The 25983-nt window shown below is 42.8% G+C and overlaps 1 protein-coding gene across 1 annotated transcript; it reads left to right on the plus strand.

Moving 5' to 3' along the window:
• The first annotated feature begins 1166 nt into the window (after positions 1-1166).
• ACER2 (alkaline ceramidase 2) lies at positions 1167-24017 on the plus strand. The gene is made up of 6 exons (XM_054397349.1): positions 1167-1274; positions 6772-6886; positions 7760-7901; positions 13667-13804; positions 19706-19843; positions 20485-24017. Exons 1-6 carry the CDS (start codon positions 1167-1169, stop codon positions 20669-20671), a joined length of 828 nt encoding a protein of 275 aa, XP_054253324.1. The 3' UTR covers positions 20672-24017.
• Positions 24018-25983: the final 1966 nt, after the last annotated feature.

Genomic DNA, 25983 nt, shown 5'->3' on the forward strand with positions numbered 1-25983 from the left:
GGAGCATGCGCAGTGAATTTAAGAGAAGTATTTTCAGTGAGGAGAGCCATAGACTAAGGGAGGCGTAGTTAGAGCGTGTGCGCCTCGGGCACAGCCGGTATGTTTTACTGTGTAAGTATCTGCCACGGGACTGAACGAGTGTGCTTGATTTGTGGAAAATTATCAGCACCCAGGATTGCCGAGCTCTGAAATAATTAAGCCATGTCTCGGTGTGTGTTAATTTTGGGTTATTGCACATCGTGCAACGATCCCGCCTATATCGGAGTGGCGGCCGGCACCCGCGCTGACAGCAGGCCAGGGGCGTCTTCCCCTCTTTACCGTTGGGAGAGGAAAAGGGAAAGGGAAAAAAAAAAAAAAAAAAAAAGGTGCTTTTTGGATTTAAGGATGAATAGCTGAGTCGGAGAGACGGACTGAGCTGACGTGTCCGCCCTAGAACTAGTGTGGATAGCTGAAACGCTATAGATACGGGCTGTGCTCGCACCGGCTTTGGGGGAAGCCCCAGTGTTTGTGCAGCCCGACCGGCTCCCAGGGCGTTGTGCTCCCTTTGATGGCGGCAGGAAAGGCGGAACGGGACGTGCACCTCCTCGGGCACCGCCAGCTGTGTGTGCCAGGCGCGGGGCCGGCAGGCGATGAAAAGCGCCCTTTCTCGGGAGAGCAAGCACCGGCACCGAGCAAATGAATACACAGCCCACATTGGCCTTCCGCATTTCACAGAGCGTGAAGTGCACATGCAGCTACCTTCATCGCCGAGGCTTGCGTCTACGGCTTTCGCGCACAGACGCCGTGGCGGTGATGGCGGCGCTTCCCCTCCCGTGCCGCCTAACGCCTAGGAGAGCGCGAAAAGCTGCTACTTGTTTTCACCAAACTCTGATGAAAGGCGTATAAAGGAGGGAGGGGAGGAGAGGAGGGACGCGGCATGCCACCTGTGTAAAGAAGCTGCCTATTCATTGCCGCCGGGGGAACAGGGAGTAAGTGCTTCAGTCCGTCCAGCTTGCGGGGGTCCCTACATGCGTGCGGCCCCAACCATCTGCTGCCCTGGCTGCCAGGCAGGGAGCGAGGCGGGCCCTGCCCAGCCCTGTCAGGCGGCGGGAGCGGGGAAGCCGCCCCGCCCCTTACGCAGGCCTGAGGCGCCCCGCAGCGCCTGGCCGGAGTGGCGGGCGGCTGCTATGGGCGCGCTGCTATGGTGGGACCAGCTGCGGGCCGGCAGCTCGGAGGTGGACTGGTGCGAGGACAACTACACCATCGTGCCTGCCATCGCCGAGTTCTATAACACGGTTCGTGGGGGCGGAGAAGAGGGGCGAGCTCGCCGTGGGGCTTGGCGGAGTGCCGGCTCGGCCCGCTCTCGCCCGGCCCGACAGGGTGCTCCCTCTGCCGGGGGTGGCCGGCGCCGGCAAGTGGCCGAGCGTGTGGTGACGGGCCGACAGGCTGGTGGTCGCGCAGAAGCCTGGGAGGTTGCTGCTGCCTACAGAGTCTGTCTCATGCAGGTTTTCCATGGGCTTGTAGAATGCACTCCTGTCGCTGTCTACTTCTTCCTTGTCCAGTCCCCTGGTACGCTTAGTAATACTAAAGAAAAATCTACGGTTTGATGCTGTAGGCGTGAAACAGATTGGAGAGGGCTCTTGACAAGCCGTTTGGTACAATGTGGATCAGATGCCATCCTCTCCTTCGTTGAGCCTGTGGCAGTCGAGTGCAGAACTTCGAGTACTGGATTGCCTGGTCCAATACCCGTTTAGACAGATGTCAGCCAGTTGACAGTGTGCAAGGCGATTATGGATCATGAAAAATAACCAAACCAACAAACAACACTAGTGTTTGGAGGCAAAACTGGGTTTCATCCAGGTAGGTTTGGCTCCAAGGAAGCAGTTTACTTTGAGGTTGCACGATGAAGCCAGCTTTGTGCTTTTGGGAGAAGAGATGTGTGTTTTAAAACAGCTTAGCTGAAAAAAGAGAGGGGAGGAGGATTAATGCAATTATTGCTTCCAGAAAGCTCTGGGTCATCCTTGAGTTTTCTTATGCCACTCCAGTACTTCTGAGCTGCTGGAGAGGACTTGTGAAAATGTAACAGAGTTAGACTGCCCTGTGTCACACATCTTGAAAAGGGAGCAATGCTCCTTACATCCTGTTGATGTAAGCAGTTGCATTGACAGATCCATCACCGTGAGGTAGCAATGCGATGGGCTTTCTGATAGTTTGCTTTTCCGTGCAAAACATGTGCCCAGGAGCAAACTCTATAAATGCCCTATGTTTTCTGTTCTGTAGCCGGTGATGTGCACACAAATGAAGAGTTGGGGCTTCTGCTTTGTTTGTTTTGTCCTTTAAAATGGTCTTTCAGTTTTTCTCCTGAATTCCATTCGTGCCTGAGCTTTCTGTCCCTTTCAAAATATATTACTCTAAAGGAGTAGGTGTGAGGCCTCACTGGGGAGTGTGTCTCATGGGCGGTGCTGCGGTATGGGCCAAGTAATTCCGCAGTTTACGGAGTATGTTGCTACTCTTTTGTTTTTTCTTGTAGTTTGCTGCCAAAATTGTCTGGGTGGTTGGAGAACTTGGAGGGTGTGTCGGGGAAACTGTCTGCTTTCTTTGTGTCTGATGTCACTGTGCAAGAGCCAAAAACAAAGGGAGGAAAAGGTTCGGATAAACAAGTTTCTTGAAGACAGCAAGTGTGTTTTAGAGCCAGCTATGCAGGGATGTGTCCATCCTTCTAACAGTACTGAGCGAATTTGCAGTGCTATAGAAGCTTGCAAAATGCTAGCAGCTGCAGGTATGGCCAGATGAGTAACAGGTTCCAGACAGGTTAACAGATGCAGCAAAAAGGTTGCCCTGAAGCCTGCCTGTATTATGGCAGCTATGTACATGAGCCAAACACTTGAAAGGTTGGGGAAAGAGAGTGTGTTGCGGGCAGTCGTATTTAGTTTCTCTTCAGTAGTAGCAGTTCATGAGAGTTTGACACCAGTGTTAGCAACTTCTGAAAATTAAGACAGCAACTTGTAGATTCATGGGATTGTGCAGCTGTGTCCCCAAAACCCCAGAAGCTCAGAGGACAGCTGGGAAATTTTGGCCCTACTGTAGCAGTCATCTTAAGTGAAATCTAAATTTTATTCCTTCTAAGATGGTTCAGTTTTGACTGACTCTGACTTCAGCAGACATGAACCTGGGATCTAGGTCTTTAAACTATAGATTAAAACCTTGCTAATCCTCGTTTTAAACTGTCATGGGTGAGGTCAGGGTTGCAGTTGCGGTCTCATGCAGTATTCATATAAGCACAAAAGTGGAGCAGCTTATCTGAATCACGTTTAAGAAAATAGTCTTGTGGGAATCAATCTTCTTATGAATAAATTTAAACTGATTTAGTTAAAAAGCAAAGCAAAATGTTTAACAGGATAAAATCAGCATATTTGTTGAGAAACTTCATACAAATTGATCAGCCTGATTTTTTAAAACATACATGATCTACATTGGTGTAATTTTGTGTTCAGTTCTTACACTCTTTATCAGTAAAGAGGCAGCAAAACACTTTTTAACTCAAATGAAAAGAATAATTATAGCAAAACCAGGTTTTAATTTGGTTTTGGCTTAATTTGTTGCTTTTTTTTTTCTTTTCTGAAATGAAAAAAGTAGTTTGTCTTGATGCATTGTAACCCTGCTCCAGAACACAAACAAATGCCTCCCATGATCAAAATAACTTACCCTGTTCAGATATTTACAGAAAAAAAGCGGTATTTGAAATATCTGGAAATAGTTGTGTTTTTTTTTTTTTTCTGTTGCTACTTTGCAATTCAGTTGTGTATATAATACATATTTCTTCACAAATTTTCATTTAAAGAGGTAATTGCCAGTGTTTTTACTAATCTTTTTTCCCTAGTGACAGAGAGATAAAAGCTTTTAAAATCTATCAGATAATCATAAGACTGTGAGAGAATGCTCATTCTCTAAGTATCATCTTTTTTAGTACAGAAGTGAGTGGCATACTTATGGATCAGGATATAGGAGATACAAACCCTTTGAACTCGCCAACAGCTGACTTAGTCCATTTTTGTGTTCTCCTCATGAGGAGGTAGTGTTGCTGTGGGGGTTGAATAGCACAGCTGCTGTGTAGGGGATGTAACAGCAGTAAAGAATTCTTGGGCTTTGGTAGAACTGCAGGAAACATCACTGTCTCTGGACTGTGGCTAGGGTGAATGAAGTTACGTGGTCATGATCCAAGCATGCCTCTAATATTCCCTCTCTGGCCCATGTCCTGTGTTCTTTTCATACAGTTAAGTAGTTGGAAATTAAAGCTAAAGGTCCGGAATTTTATGAAGCCAGAGGAAGGACTGTTTTTGATGGTTTGCTTACTTTTTTTCTAGAACTTCCAGTTGTTGCCTTTTGTAGATCCCAAAGTAAATTATGTGTATTCCTATTACTACTTTTTGCACTAAACTTAACTGTATCAACATTTGAATGGTGCATTATCAAGCCATGCTGGCCAATTGCATATTATGTAAAAAAATTGCATGTGGAGCATACTTTCTTAAACCAGCACCAAATGGGTAGGTGCCTCTCTTTCTTTGAAAGGGTAGTGTTAATAGTTGCAGTGTATCTAAGAGTGACACTGAACTTGAAACTAAGAACTTAAGCAACATGTTTCAGAAAATGCTCCAGAGTCATGATTTGAGTATAACTTGTAGAAAATATTATTCATTAATAACTTGTGGAAATACTGTTTGTGAATTATGAGAAACAGAACTAAGCAATTGCATGAAAGGATACATGATTATCAGATTTTTAGGTAAACTTGATAGAAAATAATTTTAGGAATAAAATTATTTCAACTTTTATAGTATTAGAAAATCCTCCTGCTGGTCATTGCAGAGAGTACAAATCATGGCCAGCTTCCAGGTTGCAAGAGTTTTCCTGCATTTGCCAACAGGACCTTAGCATGAATGGGAGTTTGGTGCCAGAAGAGTGCCAGTGTTGGGCAGAACTGCTCTCTTGTTCTTTAATACCTAGTATAAACCTGCATTGCTAAAAATATGGTAACTAGGTGTGTTTCCTTTGTCTTGTGCCTAGGCAGTGTAACGACTTTTTTTTTTTCTGAATTTTTAGAGCATGATTATTTGGTAGGATTTTTTGTTGCTCAGTTGCAGCTGTAGGGATGGAAAGGTTTTCTCTCACAGTGCTTTCTTTATAAGCATTTATATATTTCTACTTTGTACTGCTCTTTGGCCTAAATGGCCAAAAGGCCTAAAAATCCCAGGTCCCAGAGGACATATTCATACTCTGTTATCCCTGCTGCCAGTCACTGTGTATGCTTCCTACCTGTTTTGTGTTGAGGGGAGCCCCCCACTCTGTGCTTGCAGCAACACAGGCCAGTGGGATCCTGGTCCGCGTCTGTGCTCCCAGTGTTGCTACCTGTATCTGCTGCACAAAGATTGTGCTTTTTTGGTGAATGTATTATTTTATAAATAATTCTTTGGTCTTTACCTTGCCTCTCCAGGGTTATGCGGTATTCTGCACTCTTATGTTGCCAGGTGCCTCTGTTGTCAATTTTCTGCCATCTTAATTTGTGAATGACAAAGGCAAAATTCGGCACCTTGTTGATGTGAAGGATTTCCATAAGCAGAGTCCTTTATTGCTGCTGAAAAGGTGCTTGATCTGTGGCAGTGTTCGTCAGTTGGTTCCTCCAGGGGTTTTTCACATCTGGTTAGCAAAGTTGGTTTCCTATATGGCAAAACACACTGTAGGAGATGATAACTGATGAAAGGATTCAGCACTTCCATTGCTTCAAAATGAGCTGTATAGTGGGAAATGGCTCTCTGCCACCTTTCACTAAGTGTGACTGGTTGGTATATTGTGGCCTGACTACAAGGATTGCTCTGCATTAGCTAGTTTTGCTTTAGCTGTTTGCCATTACTCAGAATGCCGTTTGCAGAGATTTGCATAATATTTGCAGCCAAAAACTGTATGGGTAATGGCTCTAAGTATTTTAATGGAATCTAAAAGACAAGACTTTGAAAAAAAATGCATCTGGTTATGTCATTACGAGGAGGAACCTTTAGCAAGAGGAGAGGTGTCAGGCATGAAGTAGATAGTACTGAGAAATTGCTTCTGTAATTAATGTAATTTTGATTGATAGCCTAGGAGTATCTTTTGATGAGTCTTGCAAATGTTAAATAAGGTGTGTCATCATATACTCTCTTCTCAGACTATGTTGAATAATGACAACAGCAGCTGTACAGATGACCTTTCGTCATAGGCAGTTGTTTACAGCTTCAGACTCTACCCTGCACAAGAAGGGTTCTAACCTTATTAGCTTTGTATTTCAGACCTTCAAGAGAATAACTGCTTATCAGTGACTTGACTTCCACAAAGCTCCACTAGCCCTCTCTAGTGCTTTTTCCATGCTAGCCTCCATAACCATTGAGAGAACTCACTAGGACAGCCTTTTCCTCAGCGCCTTGCTTGTGTAAGCTTCCCTAATTGCACCAGTCATGAGTACTTGCAGGGTCTAAAGATTCCTCCAGGAGTAGACTTAAAAATTCATTTAAGGCTATGACTAGTCACATTTTACATTACTTAAAGTTTTTTGCTGTTGCTAGTTTCATGATGTTAAACAAAAGAAGTTGATGCTGTACAAAAACAGCTCAGATTTGGCAGAGGCTGAATGCCTTAATTTCTTGAGCTGGGGCTTACTGGATGACACAATGATTTCCTATGTGTCTTAGGCAGCTTATGAATTTTGAAGATTTGTTTATTTTCTGTCATTGTGATACTGTTTTTTTTCCCCCCCCCTAGATAAGCAACGTCTTGTTTTTTGTTTTACCACCCATATGTATGTGCTTGTTCCGTCAATATGCAACCTGCTTCAACAGTGGAATATATTTAATATGGACTCTGCTGGTTGTGGTTGGTAAGTTGGTTAGACTCTGCTTGCTTGTGCGTGAATTGAGAGAGGATTGAGTTTTTCCTGCTTGGGCTTAATTGTTTGGCAAACCAAAGTAGTACTGACAGATACTGAGGAGTTTGCTGTAGGCATGATGCTGAAGCATCCATGGCTGCTGAAAGGAAAATGCGTTTTGCAGTTTGAGATCAGTGGGAACTTTGGCTTTAGTTCTGTTCCCTTCTTATTCTTCCTTTGCATAATTTCTTTTGTTTATGTCTGGGCTTGCTCTATAGCTGTGCTGACCCTTCTGTAGTTGTTGCTTAAATGAGATCTGAAGGTATCTAGTGCAACATAAGAGGATAACAAGTTTTGCATTGTAGTCAGAAGGCCCAAAAGCTTAGCTGTTTTGTAGATGCAATATTCTTAGCTTTTTAATTCCTGGATGAATTGGGAACTCTTAAAAGGGTAATCAAAGCCCTGCGGGGCAGTACACCACTTTCCACCTGTAGTAGTCATCAGATGCTGCTTTCCATCTTTAGTTTACCTATTCTTGTGCTGTTGCAAAAATTCAGAAGCAGCGTTTGGCTTTTATTTCTTAATTGATTTGCATTGAACTTTACTACCTATATTTTTTCACACATATCTATTTTTCTGGTAGGATTTTGCATTTTTAGCTCCTGATTTTGTAATGCATTTGCTTTGTAATTAATGAGATGCTGATGATTTCAATTGCCTTCTTAGGAAAGGAGGGGTTTTTTTTCTGGTTTGAGGGTTTTTTTTAAACCTTTTCTGAATGTTATGGTACCCACGATTATGTTACAATGTTCTGAACATGAGCAGCCTGTTTTGGACTATACAGAACTGCAACTATTCATATTGCCTTTTGATTGATTCTTCCAGGAATTGGATCTGTTTACTTTCATGCCACTCTCAGTTTCCTGGGCCAAATGCTGGATGAGCTGGCTATTCTCTGGGTCCTGATGTGTGCTTTTGCCATGTGGTTCCCAAGGAGATACCTGCCTAGAGTTTTTCGAAATGACAGGTAGTCAAGTGATCATACATGTACACTTTCATGTTTCTTGAAGCTTCTTATGCTAACTCCTAAACGTACACTTAGTTATCATCCAACTCTACCACTACTGCTGCTATCTTGTCTCACTCCTTTCTCTTCCTGTTGTTTGTATCTCAACCCATTTTGTTTCTAGAATTCCTGACTCTGTAGTTGCTGATGGTGGGTTTTATGTTCTGTAACTTCAGATCTTGGGATGAGGTGACTTGTCTCTGAAAGTGTCTGTTCTCTCTCTGGGGAGACCTTTACATGAGTAGTTTATGTAAGTTGCAAATAAAGTAAGAGAAACATCTCCTTCCTTTTGTATATCCTAAAATGGACATACGACTAGACCTATGGAAGTCAGGTGAATTTTCATCTGAATATTGAAGGCAGTGTTTAAGAATGGTATTTAAGTATTTGAAGGCTGTTTCTTCAGAAGCTTATTGTTGTTCTGCAAGTATTTTTGTTCTGTTTCTCACAGGATTAAAAAAAAAACGTGTTGCAGCCAATTTAAGGAATTGACTTGTGGTTTGTACCTTCTTCAAAGGATTGTGCTATAATCTTTGCACATACTGTTCTTTTATGCAGTAAAGAAGTTGAGGTAATGGAGAAGTTTGAAATGCAGCATCAATGTTGTTTTCTCTGAAAACTGCTAAAGCTACTGTCTCTTGCCTTCTGCTATTGTCCAGGGGGGTTTTGTGTTGTCTTTTTCTCCTGACAGTTGCCTGATTAGAAGTTGCTGGAGGTGTCGGAGAGAGAAGATTGGGGTCTAGACTGACCGTTTCTCACAGGTTGCAAAGAGAAAACTATTCTGACTTGCCAAGTACAGGCTGTGAAATCTAATGGCTTTTTCATCTTGATGTGAATTTCATACTTCTGTGTATTGCAACACACCATCAACTTAAGCAAAAAGGTTTTACTGTGGGGTTTTGTTCAGTGGCATGGCTTTTAGACACTTAGTTCAGGTGAAGAAAAGTTCAGCCTTGAAGAATTTCTCTGATTGCATGTAATTTATTCCTCAGAAATCTAAAGGGATCTTACAAGTCATCAGTGGCTATCTTCTGATAGTGTTCCAGATAGCATAGAATCAACCAGGTTGGAAGAGACCTCCAAGATCATTCAGTCCAACCTATCATCCAGTCCTATCCAATCAACTAGACCACGGCACTAAATGCCTCATCCAGTCTTATTTTAAACACTTCCAAGGACAGTGACTCCACCACCTCCCTGGGCAGCCCATTTCAAAGGGCAGTCACTCTCTCTGTGAAGAACTTCCTCTTAACATCCAGCCTATACCTCCCCTGGCACAACTTGAGACTGTGTCCCCTCATTCTCCTACTGGTTGCCTGGGAGAAGAGACCAAACCCCACCTGGCTACAACCTCCCTTCAGGTAGTTGTAGAGAGCAATGAGGTCACCCCTGAGCCTCCTCTTCTCCAGGCTAAACAACCTCAGCTCCCTCAGCCTCTCCTCATAGGGCTTGTGTGCCAGGCCCCTCACCAGCTTCGTCACCCTTCTCTGGACACGTTCCAGTACCTCAACATCTCTCTTGAATTGAGGAGCCCAGACACAGTACTCAAGGTGTGGCCTGACCAGTGCTGAGTACAGGGGAAGAATGACCTCCCTGCTCCTGCTGGCCACACTATTCCTGATCCAGGCCAGGATGCCATTGGCTCTCCAGGCCACCTGGGCACACTGCTGGCTCATGTTCAGGCGGCTGTCAACCAGTACCCCCAGGTCCCTTTCTGCCTGGCTGCTCTCCAGCCGCTCTGTCCCCAGCCTGTAGCGCTGCTTGGGGTTGTTGTGGCCACAGTGTAGAACCCTGCACTTAGCCTTGTTAAATCTCATCCCATTGGCCTCTGCCCACCCATCCAGCCTGTCAAGGTCCCTCTGCAGGGCCCTCCTACCCTCCAACAGATACACACCTGCTCCTAACTTTGTGTCTTCTGCAAACTTAGTGATGACAGACTCGATCCCCTCATCCAGATCATCAATAAAGATATTGAACAGGATGGGGCCCAGCACTGATCCCTGGGGGACACCACTAGTGACTGGCTGCCAACTGGATGTGGCACCATTCACCACCATGCTCTGGGCATGGCTCTCTGGCCAGTTCTTGACCCATTTCAGAGTGAATCTGTCCAAGCCACAAGCTGCCAGCTTTGCCAGGAGCTGATTGTGGCAGACAGTGACAAAGGCTTTTCTGAAGTCCAGGTAGACTACATCCACAGCCTTCCCCACATTCACCAGCCAGGTCACCTGGTCATAAAAGGAGATCAGGTTGGTCAGGCAAGACCTGCCCCTCCTGGATCCATGCTGGCTGGGCCTGATCCCTTGGCCATCCTGAAGGTGCTGTGTGATTTCACTCAAGATGACCTGTTCCATAACCTTGCCTGGCACTGAGGTCAGGCTGACAGGTCTGTAATTTCCCGGTTCTTCCTTCTGGCCCTTCTTGTGGATGGGCATCACACTGGCCAGCTTCCAGTCATCAGGAACCTCTCCAGTGAGCCAGGACTGCTGATAAATGATGTAGAGTGGCTTGGCCAGCTCATCTGCCAGCTCTCTCAGCACCCTAGGATGGATCCCATCTGGTCCCATGGACTTGTGAGGATCCAAGTGGCTCAGCAGGTCCCTTACCACTTCCTTCTGGAGTACAGGGGGCCTACGGTGGTCCCTGGCTCCATCTGCCAGTTCCGGAGGCCAGTTGTCCTGAAGACAACCTGTCCCACTATTGAAGATTGAGGCAAAGAAGGTGTTAAGTACCTCTGCCTTTTCCTCATCTTTTGTTACTATATTCTCCTTTGCATCCAATAAGGAGTGGAGATTGTCCTTGCCTCTTCTTTTGCCATTAATATATTTGTAGAAATATTTTTTTAGTCTCCTTTACAGCAGTGGCCAATCTAAGTTCTAAATGGGCTTTTGCCTCTCTATTTTTTTTCCTAGAAGACCTAGCAACATCCCTTACCTGTGCCCCTGATCCCTCAACTACTTTTCCTAGTGCCTTGAAGTCTGTTTTGATTGCTTTAAGACTTCTGGTGTCGACCTTATCGCTTCCCACCTGCATAACTAGCATGGGATAGTAATCATAGGGCTGTAGTACATTGGGCAGCCTTCTGGTAACATCCCTGACCCGGGCCCCGGGGAGGCAGCAGACTACCCTGTGGGAAGGGTCCGGCCGACATATGGGGCCCTCTGTTCCTTTCAGAAGGGAATCACCAATCACAATTACCCTCCTCTTTTTTTTTTTTTTTTTTTTTTTGGGGGGGGGGGTACAAGTTCTGTTGCAAGGGGGGGACTGGTTTGCTTTAGTCAACCCCCCAGATGGTGTTACTTCTGCTTCCAAAATCACCTCACCCTCGACCTCTAGTGCCCCATATCTGTTGTACAAGGGCAACTGAGGAGGTGAGGGGGGCTGGAAGAGGTTTGCCTTGCCCCTTCTGACAGGCACTTGTATCCATTCTGTCCTGTTTCTTGGATCACTTCCCCTCTGATAAGGGGGTCTGCAGAGCCTGGTACCACAAATCTAACTCTCTCTCACGTTCTGTTATAGTCCTTAGTCTTTCTACTTCATCCTTCAGCTCAGCCACTAGGTTAAGCAGACCATTGATCTGCTCACTCCCAGTGCATGGAGGTAGGTTCATAAACAGGAGCCAAGAGGTTAAACTGTATCCAGTATAAAACGAACAGTAACACTTTTGGGGTGGTGGACTGCAAGGGCTCTGCACTGCTGCAATGGTGCAAAATTCACAACAATGACTCTGAGAAGCAACACAAAAGGTGACTGCCTTGTTCAGCTCAGTGGACAATGAGGGCTGTTCCTGCTTTGTAGGGCCAAAATAGCAGTAGAGTCACAACTCTGAAGGAAAACGCAAAATAATTTATTGTCGTGTTTCTCTAAAAACAAGCATTGCAGATAAAGGCACTTTGGTGAAGGAGTTATTTCCTCCTGAAATAATTTAAACTAGGTGATGTCTATCAAGAAAAAAAAAAGTAGAAGAAAATTAAGGCAAAAGAGAGGGGAAAAGAGGAAGCGATAGAAAACAGCAAAGTTTCACCACATTTAGTTCCAACAACACTTAGTGTTTTTGTCTTGCTAGATCCAAAGGTGGTGGGTCAACCAAGGTAAATGCATGAACTGATCCATATATATATTAGTCAGTTTAGGACCACCTTTGGGGCAGCAACTGTAAAGTGGGTGAGAAAGTGTAGAGGGGCAACAGTAGACTGAGTTTTGACCTGTCAGAAAGTGCGTGCTCAAACTGATGTTTTCTAGCTATATCGGATGGTAGAGAAAAGCAACTTACTGCTGTGCCTCTGCAGGACTCATCTGTTTCTCTCCTAATTCTCCTTTTACAGTGGTTTCAGCCTGAGTTGTTTGAGACAAGACAGGCCAAGTCCCTTGTTGGTCTCAGACAGGACGAAATCCTGTTTCTGTTGAACTCGATGTTAAAACTAAAAATAATAATCTCCCAGGTTACAGTTGATCATAAAAATACTGAGATGAGATGAAGAACACTGTATCCTAAATTTCTCAAAACACTTCCTCCTGGGAATGTGTCAAGCCAGTTACATGTTATGATCTTGATTGCTTTCTGAAGTGTACAGAAGAAAGACATACTAAGCAACAAACTGTAAGCCGGGACTGGTTTGGTTTATATTTTTTTTTTTCTGCTTTGTCTAGCTGATCCTCTAATGTGCCTAACTAATCCTCTAAACTTGTGCTCATTGCTTGGTCTTCACTTTATTCATCCTCATCACACTCTGAATTTCCAATGTTCCAAATGTTATTTGTCATGTCAACTTGTGTTGTCTTTAGTCATTAAGGCATTCACATCAGATTAGAACTGCCTACTTAAGTAACTCCCAGCCCTTGAGCAGAAAGAAAAATTTTAAAGCAAAAGGCAGATGGAATGAACTAGGTGAAGGTAATAATGCTTGTGGCCAGGGAATGGTGTTGTAAAAGTACACTGAGACGCTACTTCAGGCTTATAATTATGGACAGAAGAGCTGTCCTTGGACAGAAACTTATTTTATAAAGATGTGGGCCACTAGTTCAAGGGCAGTGTGATGACCTTCTGTCTGCCATAGTCCTGCCACAGACTGGAAGTGGGTTGTTTTAAAGTCCTAACTTGAAGTTCAAACAACATTTAATATATTTAATGTAAAAGTTGTCCAGCTGTCTATATAGGCCCAGTCATGATTTAATTCATGCTAAGACTGTACCAAACTGTAGTCTTTACAAAATGTGGGAATCCCTCATGTACTGTTGAATTTGCTTAAAAGAAATGTTCTTACTTATCTTGTAATTTTCAGTACCTTTATGGCTTGAAAGAGATGAAGTGAAACAGACGAATTTAGAAGCTGAGGCATTAATGGTAACAAAATATCCTAAAAATCCATGTTAAATTCATGAAGAACAACACTGCTTAGAGGAAGTGAAATATTTGTGTAGAGATGGACTTGTTCCTGACTTACTGTGTGAGAAAACTGTGCATGTGGCCTTTGGATTTTGAAACCAGTGATTAGCGTGTGTGTGTGCACACATGCGTACATACACACAGCTACTTCAGAAGACCTCGGTCCTCCAGTGAAGAATTGTATATGTGGTTAACTGTGCATGCACATGCAAGTCTGAGCAAGATCCACATCCATTTTATGCACATTGTCATTGCACTTTCTGAGTACAGAGGGAGAAACATAAACTGAAAGTTTTTATTTAAAAACGATTTTTGTCCCTCCCTCTAAAAACCCATTTAGGAGCCGATTTAAAGCTGCTGTGGGCGTTCTGTCTGCAGTGACTACCTGCCTCGCCTTCATTAAGCCTTCCATCAACAACATCTCACTAATGACTCTGGGTGTTCCCTGCACAGCTTTGCTTATTGCTGAGTTGAAGAGGTGAGTGTGTTTCTTCAGTATGTTTCTTCTGAACGCAGCATTGCCTCCTGAGATCCTTAGGCTACTGTACAATGATACGAGATCTGGCTTCACGCTTCTGATAGCAGATCAGAAGTGCTTCTCACACATGCAAGCAGAGATCTGGGATAAACTTGCAGACATTTTTGGCAAGTTTTTTTTTTCCTAGGCCAGATATCGGCTGTCTTCTTGTGACATATCTCTTGCTGCAACCTGTTCTAACTCAAATGTATTTTTTTATTGTAGAATCAGGGCAAGGATTTCACTCTATTGACAGTGTTTCTGCTGTATAGTTTGCATAAAGGTGTGATGATCATATTATCACAGTCTGGCTACTAGAAGGAGTGTGAGGCAAGGCCCAAGCATACATGGAAATTGTTGCAGCTTTCACAGTCCTACACCACTTTCTTTTCTGACATGGATAATATGAATGAGTCAGACTGACAAAGATTCATCATTGGATTGTAGGGTGTAGCTATAAATCAGGCCTTTAGAAACTATAAAACCAGAATGCAAATTGAGAAGAGCCTGAGGTTGATCTTAACATTTCAGGGTCTTGCCATGATAATGATCCTAGCAGCTGTCCAAGATGGCTTTTTTTTTTTTTAATCTGTATTCTTGATGCAAAAAGAACCAGAATGCACCCCCAGTGCCTGAGGATCTTACAGCTTATCTTGGCTCTTACATATTGTGTATGTAAATGTCTATCAAAAGAAACAAGAGTAGGACCAAATGTCCGTGTTCTGACTGTTAGAACAGAGATTGTCTTATTAGCTACCTATTCTGCCACTGTGTCTCTATACAGTGGAAGCATCTGCTAACAATGTTTTGTAAAAGTCTTCATGAGCCTTTTCCTATTAGACATCCTGCTGAGCATTTATTTCTGTGGTCAGAGAAACTCAGGAAACAGTGCACAACTCAGTCATAGAAACAAGGTCACTAGTTGGAAAAATGTTGGCGGAAATATCTCATTTTGATGAAAGCACTGAGAAACTACTGACAGGACAGATGGAGATCTGGTAGTGGCACTGAATAATTTATGTGAACTATCTACAAGTCAGTTTTCCAAGCACATGCTCCTGAGAAAAGGACAAATAATTAGTGTTTCATAGGATTGATTGCTATTGAATCAAATCTAGGATTTGGTATATCTATAGATTCTTGCTTTTTAAAACTTCTGAAAGGTCATATCTTATTAAAATGTGTGGAGTTTCACTGCCTGTTTTTTGAGAGAGAATGAATGACACAGATAAATCTTTTTCTGAATTTGTGATTAAAAAGGGACCTAAAGTGGCATACAGCCTTCTTAATTGTGCATTGGGATGTTATAATACCTGTGATGTTTTTTATGAATTACCAAATGTTAAAAGCAAATAATTAAATGTTTTGTTTTCAACTGTGCTGATCTGTAGGAGATTTAAATTAGATACATTCTTGGATACCCAGAAGGAGAAGTCATCTCATCCCTTTTTGCAGGAGAAAAGTTAGTCTAACCGTTATTTCAAATGCTTGTGAATTCTGTGATTCTGACCACAGTCAGTAGGGGCTGCACATGATTCCTGGCAGTCTGCAGCAGAAATCTACCTATGGGGAAGGAAGGAGAAAAGCCTTCTGTTCTGTGATGAAGTTTGTGATGTGTTAGGTTACAACTCCTTGTTGTGAGGACTGAGGTAAGGACGTGCCATGAAAACTCCTGACCCTGCTGCACCCCCACAGGTTATTGTCTGCTATTGACCTTCCAGGTAGGCAATGATGAACTAGAACAAGGAAAACTGAGGGCAGTCAGAATGGACTCCAGCGCCCTGGGTCAACTGGCCAAAGAAATGGGAGCACAGAGAGTGTTCTTCTCCATCCCCCCCGGTAGTAGGGACCAACCCAGACAGATTAAGGAAGACCCACTAGATGAATTCTTGGCTTTGAGCCTGGTGCCACCAGCAGGACTTTGTATTTTTTGATCACGGGTCAATTTACTTGATGCCAGGCTGGCTGGTGGCAGATGGGGTATACGTCTCACAAAAGGGGAGGAGGGTTTTATTGTGGGGGTTGGCCAGGCTTATTGACAGGGCTTTAAACTAGATTGGAAGGGGGAAAGGGGATGGACCAAGCTCGCTAGAGACAACCCTGGAACACTTGTGGGAGAGTTTGATGGCTTCACTGCTATCTCAGGGGAGATAGGGGACAGCGGGCCATGTGATAAGGAAGATGCAAGAGCTGTTGATGAGTTGAGACCCGTGGTAGTACCTGGGAGTGATCAAACGTGGGGTGGACCTCTACCCTGCACAAAGGCACCCCAACTGAAGTGTATCAGTGCCAATGCAGGGAGCATGGGGAACAAGCAAAAAGAGCTCAAAACTATTGTCCAGCAGGAAAACCATGATATTATTGCCCTGATGGTGGGCATGGTGGGATGAATCCCATTAGCTGGAGTGCTGTGTTGGATGGCTATAGGCTCTTCAGAAGGGACAGGTCCAGAAGGAGAGGCAGTGGGGTGGCCCTGTGTGTTAGGGAAGGACTGTTTTGAGCATGATTGAATGCTTGTGAGAAAGAATTGGGGAAGCGGACAAGTCAGATGTCTTGATGGGGGTCTGCTATAGACCACCCAACCAGGATGAGGAGGTTGATGAAGTGTTTTATAGGTGTTTGGGGAAGGTCTCAGAATCGCTAACCCTTGTTCTTGTCAGGGACTTCAATTTACCAGATATCTACTGGAAATACAACACAGCAGACAGGAAGCAGTTCTGTAGGTTCTTGGAGTGCATGGAAGATAACTTCATAACACAGCTGATGAATGAGCCAGCAAGGGATGGCTCACTACTAGACCTGCTGCTCATAAACAGAGAGAGACTAGTAGGAGATGTGAAGGTTGGTGGCCATCTTGGACAAAGTGACCATGAGATGGTTTTCAATTCTCAGCGAGGTTAGGAGGGGAGTTAATAGAACTACATCCTTGGACTTCCAGAAGGCAGACTTTGACTTGTTCAGGAGACTGATTGATGGTATCTGTTAGGAGGTAGTCCTGAAGGACAAGGGAGTCCAGGAAGGCTGGACATTTCTCAAGAGGGAAATCTTCAAGGCACAGGAATAAGCTGTCTCTGTGCATCAGAAAACAAGAGGTGGGGCAGAAGACCAACATGGCTAAGTTAGAGAGCTTTGGTTAGAACTCAGGAAGAAAAGGAAAGTCTACTGCCAGTAGTAAGAGTACTACAGACTACTCAGCAGATTACTCAGTAAGAGTATAAGGCTCTTGCAAGGGCACATAGAAAATTAGAAAGGCCAAAATTCAACAATCTGGCCAGTGTCATTAAAGATGAAAAAAAAAAAGTGCTTTTATAAATTTCTTAACAGTAAAAGAAGTGCTAAGGAGAATGTCCACTTACTGGATGTAGGAGGGAACCTGATGTCCAAAGACAAAGAAAAGTCTGAGCTGCTGAATGGCTACTTTGCCACGGTATTTGTCAGTGACACCAGTTGCTCCTTGAGGGTTCAACCCCTGCAACTAGAAGGCAGGGATGGGAAGCAGAAAGCAGCCCCCACAGTTCTGGTTGAAAAGATCAGCAGTCTGTTGTGTCTCTCAGATGTGCACAATGGGACCAGATGAGATTCCCCTCAATGGTAGTTAAGGAGCTGGCAGAAGTGCTCACCAAGTCACTCACCATTATTTGTCGGCAGTCCTGGCTAACTGAGGAGGTCCCAGTTGACTGGATGCTAGCAAATGTGATGCCCATCTAACAGAGCCAAAAGGATGACCCAGGGAACTACAGGCCTGTCAGTCTGACCTCAGTGGCAGGAAAGGTTATGGAGCAGGTCATTCTGAGTGCCATCACCCAGTACATATAAGATAGCAGGGACTCAGCCCCAGTCAGCATGGGTGTATGAAAGACAGGTCCTGTCTGACTAATCTGATCTCCTTCTACAATGAGGCAACCTGCCTAGTGGATGAGGGAGGTGCCATAGATGTCTTCTACCTGGACTTTAGTAAAGCCTTTGACACTGTCTCCCACAGCATTCTCCTTCATAGTTTCATGGCACAGGGCTTGGGTAACTGCCTTCTGGACTGGATAAAAAACTGGCTGGATGGCAGGGCCCAAAGAGTGGTGGTGAATGGAGGTAAATTTGGCTGATACCCAGCCACTAGTGGTGTCCCCCAGGGTTCAGTACTGGGGTCTGTCCTCTGTAATACCATTATTACAGAGAGTAGAGAAGCTGTGTTGTTATGCTATTCTTGGCTGTTGTACATCTTCTAAAGAATTCCTGTGGACCAGAACCAATGTGTTTCCAAATGAGAATTTTATGCCTCTTGTTTGTCCTTGATGAGGAGATAGTATTGTCAGACAAGAACGTTATGTCCTTAAATGTTGAGCTGGTAGGGTAGGATGTATACTAGAAAGTGTCATGGGTTGGAGAGTATCAAAAGAGCAAAAGGTAGTTAAGTACATACTTGTCTTTGAAAAATGAAGACATTTTATTTTAATTTCTGTTCAAACAAATTCCATCCCGTGTTTCAGTTTAAAAAAAAAAATTAAAAAAAAAGCTCTCCTAGGGAATGGTATTAGGGAAAAAGTAGGTGTGGATCATTTGGCTTGCTAGTCCAAGCCAAACAACCATTGAGATGATAGTGTCATCAAATTAGTATGATTTACTAACTTGCCATCTGTCATGTGAGTATCTTCATGTGCAAATAGATTCTAGAATATTGTTGTGCAGCTGACCTCTGAGCCTTGAGCAGTGAAGATTTACCCTAGCTCCAGGTGTGTCAGTTCATATTCAGTTCTCCTGCTAGAAACAAGGCTAGATGGGGAGCCCTGCTTCATTGTCATAGGTTGCTCACAGTTCCCTTATTCCTTTGACTAAAAAGTTAAGATAGTTAAAAGTTTAAAATATTCATTAGGTTGTCAAAATGAATCAAGTAATTAATCAACATCCAGGAACTTGTACTTGGTTGAAGAAAAGCTGGTATGTTTTTTTGGGGCGTGCCATGATACACAAAGATAAAGCTGCTAGAGGTGTTTACCAGCTCAGCCCCTTTGGATATCAAATGACTAGGGTACACCAGTGCTTGCAGAAACTCTCACATTTAAAACACAGCTGTTTGTGTTAAGCTCAGAACACCATGCATTGTCATGCATGTCATTTGCACTACTGGTGCAAATGGAAATGCAGGCTCTGTGGGGTCAGGTTGCTTTCAGGGCAGAGTGTCAGAGACCTGTGCACACAGGAGCATGAACTCTCAGCTGACAGGTATACTTCTATATGAACAAGTCAGGTTTCTTGTGGAGGGAGAGAACTGCAGCTTAGTCAGCGTGAGGAATTCTGTCTAAGGTAGTCTGTGCTGTCTATTAAAGCATGCTTTTTGGCCTCTGAGTAGAGACTTCTACCTTAGACATTCATACATTGTATAATATAATAATAGTGACTTGTAGCTTGGGGTGGGAATCAGCTAACCAATTTAAAAAACCCTCATGCAGTTCCTTTTTTTCTGGTTTTTACATAGTGACAAATACAAACAAATCCGAGCACTTGTTGTGTGGCTAGTTATTACCAGACAGTGTCTATAATTAATCACTAATTGCCCTAGATACCCCTCCCTAGGCATGGAAATGCTTTGATGTTTGCCCACCATTTGCACATTGGTATTTAAGATAATACCCAAAGCACAGCTACTGATGAAAAGGTTTGTTTTGTCACCTCACCCCTGCCATCTGACACATATTTACTGAAAGTAAAAGTTCTTCACTAAGGACATTTATGATGGAGCCATTTTATAGATGTATTTGGCACCATGAATTGTACCCTGAAATGCATACAGCCAAAAAGTATCAAGCTGCCATTACAAGCAAATTTTGTTTGATTTTACAATAGCTTCTTTTGTGTTCTTCTCCTCAGGTGTGAAAACCTACGTGTGTACAAGCTGGGTCTCTTTTCAGGTCTTTGGTGGATGCTAGCACTTTTCTGCTGGATCAGTGACAAAGTGTTTTGTGAAATCTGGTCCTCGTTTAACTTTCCCTACTTGCACTGCGTATGGTAAGTGTATAAAGTGTCTATAAATGCCACAGTTTGATTCAAATGTGTCACATCATCACCACACTATCCTTCTGTGGTGCTTTCTGGTTAGTGCTAGAGAAAGATTATAAGCCCAGAGCAAGTCTCATGTTATCCAAGGTGGCAGATTTAGGAGCCTCTTTGACCAGATTTTTCAGACACTAAATTCATTAATTGTAGCTGAATTCCTTGTCTTCCTGGTTTCTAAAATCCCACAGCACTGCTCAAGTGGAGTGGTGCCTGTGAAAGCTTAAGCTTCTACTGTTAACAATGGAGGGTGAAATGGGAGAGCAGTGAAGGGCTTTGGTGCCTTTTCTCTTTCACCACCCAGCATACTGTGCTCTTGTTCAAGGTGTCATATCTCAGCATCGCCACACATCTGTCAGGGCAAAGAGGCCAAAAAGCCACTACCAGATTTGACCAAGGATAAGCTACATTTTTTTTTCCCTTATTCTCTGTAGTCTTTGCCTAAATGCAGACTAGAACCCTACTAGGGACTTGGGGAATAAGGTGCAGGACAGACTGATTTTAAAGCATGGTGATATAGATGATTGCTTTATGGAAGTCATGTTACTGATTTTTTTTTTCCCTCTTTTTTTTGGGGTGTGGTTGTCTGTTCACAGGCACGTTTTGATTTGCCTTGCAGCGTACCTGGGCTGTGTCTGCTTTGCTTACTTTGATGCTGCCTCTGAGATCCCTGAGCAGGGCCCCGTCATAAAGTTCTGGCCCAGTGAAAGATGGGCGTTCATTGGGGTTCCCTACGTCACCCTCCTCTGTGCACACAAGAAATCACCTGTGAAGATCACATGAAGTTGGCCATGGAATGAGGATGGAATTTCAACTTACATTCCAGCAAAGACAGCATTTAAATAATGATAAATTAATAGGCTTCTATTAATTCTATCTTGTTCTTAATATATACAGCACTTCAGGTGTCACAGAAAGAGGAGGCAAGTGTGTTCTTTTTTCTCTCTGGGGGAGAGAGAGGAGGCAGGAAATTGCAGGTTATTGAATACTGAAGTAGCCACTAGGTTCTCTGGTTGGCTCTATTTTGCACTGTGTTTTCAATGTAGCATTTCACTTTATATAAGCTCTTTCCAAATACCAGGGTCAAGGAATGATGTTTCTGTATTATGTCACCTCTGATGCTTGACTCCTTTTGTAACCTCTGGCTGAGGTCTTCTTTCCGAAAGAAGCCAGGCCAAGATGCCTACGTGCCATCCTGTGCCCTTCTCAGCTTTGATGTGGTTGCATATGGCCACAAGAGTGTGCTCGAAGCACACACGCCACCCAGCCTGGCCGGTGACAGAGAGATCTAGCTGCACATTGCCTCGGGTCTCAGAGTAGGTGGTTGCTTCCCCAAGTGCAGTTGGAGACCAGCGTAAAGTGCTTGCAACTGAGTAACTGCAGCAGTGCAGTTGGGTGGTGTGAATGTAGGAATAGCTAACAGAATATTCAGTCCCTAAAATGAAATAGTTCAAGGGTTTTGAGCTTTCCTCTATTTCCACTGACCTCTAGAGATTTGTATGATCTTACATAAATGTCACCAAAATCTCTTTCTCCTTACAGACATGTTTGGTCTTGAATTTGACATTGAAACTCACACAGAAGTGTGAGCGTTAACTTCAGGAAGAGCTCAGGTCAGCATAGATCGACAGTGTGATTAAACTATAAAAACTTTCAGGTGCCTAGCTGTACCTCTGAGAGTTAATTTCTCACCAATGCATTGCAAAGTGACATGAATAATAGTCCAGTTTGTAGTGTGGTAGTTATACATAGGAAAAAAGTAGATACCACTTAAAAAAACAAAAGACTTAGATTTCCATGAGCAATGAAATGTGACATTGGGTCTTTAATTCTTACAAAAGAATATTAGATTCAGGTTTCCTGTTTATTTTTAACAAGCTTTGTAAAGCTAAGGGATGTCTGGACCTGTTTAGTTTTTAGGGGTATACTTTGAAGTTGAGATTCAGGAATGGCTGTGGTTCTTGCAAGCTCAGTCTGTTTTAAAAAAAGATGGAAAGTGCAAGCATGTTTTTCAAATATTAGCAATTATTTCTGCTGATCACTGCAGTTCTCATGAAAGTAAGATCTTACATTCCACCTAATATCAGATCAGCAAGTGGATTAAGGCTTTGTATGTACACGTTCATTAATAAGTGATATTTCTTTTTTCTAATACTAGACCAAGAAATACCATTTCCTCTGTACTTTGCTAAGAACTCTCATGCTGTAGTTGGGTTTTAAGAGATGTGAAAACGTACTGCATACAGTGTAATCTTTAGGAAATGGCCTTTTAACAAGAACTTTGGGGTAATTTAACTTTCAAGCATTGTAAAACCTTTCAGATAACTTTTGTATTCAAATTTATGTTTGGAAAACAAGAGCTAAGATAAATGCTCTTACACTTAAAGTTTTTAGTGGGAGATATGACTATCTTCTGGAGAGCTTCAAAGTGGATATATAGCCTACTGTCAGATTTACTAGCAGCTCATAAAACCAGCAAAATTTCCAGTGGAACAATGTAGATGTATATAACTTGCTAGTAAATTTTTGTCTGAGAGAAATATGGGGTTTTTTTGGACACAGCATCATATAATTTTTCTATGAAACTTGTTTGTATAAGTTCATACAGTAATGTTTGTTACTCTTTGAAGCAGCTGCATTTCCCTTTTCCTTCCTTTCTAATTATGAAGTGCTCAGTTTCAAACACTTCTCAGGTATTAAAATTAAAATGATGAGATCCTTATACAGATAGACTTGCTGGATGGAATCCAGCTAAGGTTGCTGATGCCTGACATGGCCCTGCATTGAGTAAGATTTTTCAGTATGTTTGCTAAATTACTATGTTATGGAAATTAAGTTATTTTCAGTGTTGCTTGGGAAATTAGTAACTGCAGGCATAATGGACTATTCAAAATGACTGGAGCAAAGGCTCCAGTTAATATTTTGTTTAAAAGCAATCTCAGACTCTAATCAAGGTCTCCAGTCAGCCCGCTGCTAACTTCTGTCTTCTGATCTGCAGAGTCTGGCTGCTCACAAAGAAGTAATTTTGTAATTTTAAAAAATGGCAGTAATGCATTCAGGTATTGCAGAGGAGAATGAATGCAGGTACAAGCCAAGAATCATCTCTATTTTTATTAACTAAGCTTCATAATTTTCATAGGGGATTCTGTGAACAAAGATCACTATCTGATATTCAAAGGTCACTGCAGAACTGCTTGAGAGTAGTCTACTGTAACGGCAGTCCACTGCTTTTAGGTGTGGCTACTGCACTTTACATTAAATGAATGTTAACCAGTATGGTCTGACAAAAGCTACATTTATTTCAGAAACAAAAAATTATTATGTTTTTTACTGGATTCAGAGTTTTACAGATTGCACTTTGGACTAATGCTTGAGTTCACGGTAACATTAGTACTCGAAGTAAGTGATTGGCATACGGGCGGGTTTGTGGTGGCCTAATCAAATGAATAGACATGTGCACAAGTAGTCATATTATATTGGAGTATAAGGTGATACATCCTCAGGTTGTAAAGCCCCAGAATGCTTTCTTCCCTTGCTGTTAGGAAGTAGGTCCTTGCTGTTAGGTCCAATTAGTATTTAATTAGTGGGATGCAATAGTATGTTGAGTGTAATGTAGATTCTGTAGATTGGTGTGTGTTATCCATCATTCCCTCAGCATTACAATTTGGATTATTTAGAAGAGGATGTTTGTCTCTCAATGATGGCAAACACTTGCCCAGTTCACAGTCGCTAAAAACTCAATAAATAGTATCTAGGGAGTGGTATTGAGGTGTGTTTGATAGATTTTTTTGTTTGTTTGTTTGTTGGTTTGGTTTGGTTTGTTTTTTTTCATCTCATTTGAAGACTGTATGCTGAATATTTGTGGAAAGCATGTAATACTTTGCAACTTTGTAACTTTGCAACATTGCGTTCAGAATAAATACTGTATGCCTTTTGTTCTTTTAGATGGTGTGGTAACTTCTACCTTAAAGGGTTGTGGATATCTGTTTTTAAGTGTTATTGGTGTCCTTACTGAAAATTCTGTTAGGCTCTGGGGCAAGTTAAGAAACAGTCTGTTTATTTGGGCTACATTTGGCACATTTTGTCAAAATCAGTCATGTTGACAGCATGCAGGATAGCTTCTCTGTGAGCTCACTTCCTTGCTGCAAGAGGTGCTGGGCTTTGAAAGTGAGTAAGAACAATGGATGAGGATTTATGGTGCACAGTCATCAAACCAGTGCTCAGTGGATGCTAGGGGAAAATCCTGTTGCAAGGGTTCTCTTGCTTTCAGTCAGTGCTGGGGTGGAGCTTCAGACTATGATAAACATATTTTTGTTGAAATCAATCATTAGAGACAATTCATCTTTTGTTTCCCCGGAAAATGCTTAATTTTACTTTAATTGGAAAGCTAGGAGTTAATGCAGTAGGCAACCTTCCAAGAAACATGACTTTGCAAAATGTCAACATCCACCAGTATTAAGCCTTCAATTCAGATACAAGTCATCTTTGTTTCTGCTTTGTTTCTTTCAGGTATCCTCAACAGGTGAAATCAGATGTCATATTTCCTTCTTAATGTAATCTCTATAGCTTTTAAATAGCATGGAAATACTTTCTAAAATTGTGATGGTTTTAAAGACTGTGTCTTTACTATTGGGTGTAAGAAAGCAAAATAATGATTATTCTAAACACTTCCATTGGAGAGAGAGAAATGTTTAAAAGTCAGTACTCAGAGTCAGTCTCAGCTTGCTTGGTTTCTCTCTTCTTCTGCCTGGGGGTGGGGAAGGAAGCATGGCCCCTTTTTGGGGGGCCAGGGGGCTTTGTTGTGTTTTTCTGTTAATTGTACATATTTGTAAATGTTGTGAATAGTGTATATTTGCACATATTCATTGCGTTTCATCACAGATTGTAGGTTTGCTTGTAAATACAGCTAAATTTGCTTCCGGACTGAGCTAGCCTGGTTATTGTCAGTGTGGGAGGGGGATTTCAGCTCTCCTACTGTAACAATTCATATTTTGGTGCTCCAACACGAGGCAATTGCTTGAATGATTTATTTCTGCTCAGATTAGGAAAAAAAATCCCCACAATTAGGGGTGCGGCCTGGCTGGTCTTCCGCCAGGGGGAGGTAAGGGATAATGGAGATAACAGAATCTATTGGGATGTGTACATCCAGTGGCCTGGCACTTCAAAATTTCAGAAGTACAGGGCCTCGGTTGACACAGGAGCTCAGTGCACCATAATACCATCAAATTATCAAGGGGGAGAATCTATAACTATTCAGGGAGTCACTGGTGGATCTCAAGAGTTGTCTAAGATAGAGGCTGATATAAGTTTAACTGGGAAGCAGTGGAAGAAACATACTATTGTAACAGGTCCTAATGCACCTTGTATTTTGGGAATTGATTTTCTGAGAGAAGGGCGTTTTAAAGACCCTAAGGGTTACAAATGGGCTTTTGGAATAGCAACTGTAGAAACTGATGGAGGAAAATTGAAGTTGTCTATTAGGCCTGAGCTTTCAGATGAATCTGCAATTGTGGGACATCATGAGATAGAGGATGTGATGTTGCTAGTTGCTTCTCAAACTGTGCATCACAGACAATACCTGGTACTTACGGCAAAGAGCTCCAGGGGAGACACAGGGACATCCTCTTGGTTTCTCGGGTTGTGGCTACAGAGGCTTAGAAGCAAACTATACTCCAACAGAGAAAGAGATTTTAGCTGCTTATGAAGGAGTAACAGTTGCTTCTGAAGTGATTGGAACTGAGTCACAACTTCTTCTAGCTCCTAGAAAAATATAGGAAGATGCTCAGTCTATTCAGATGAAGAAAATTCTCATGTTAAGTAAATAAAGGTCTCTGACAAATGTTAGCCTTTGATGGTGTTGAAAAACTTGCATGACATACTCTGCCAGGATGCACTACAGAGATGTATGTGCTGTAACACATGTAGAGGAATGCCCCAAATCTTATCCCATTGCAATGAAACATGATACACAGGTTGACTTTATCTTGTTATGTAGAAGTTTTGACATTTCTTCCTCTCAGGAGACTGCCAAACTGTTAGCCCTGCTAGGGAATCACATGGGAAAACTAGCAGTCTTCCTCCCAGTACTGCCTGCC

This window comes from Indicator indicator, chromosome Z (assembly GCF_027791375.1).
Source record: "Indicator indicator isolate 239-I01 chromosome Z, UM_Iind_1.1, whole genome shotgun sequence".
NCBI lineage: Eukaryota > Metazoa > Chordata > Aves > Piciformes > Indicatoridae > Indicator > Indicator indicator.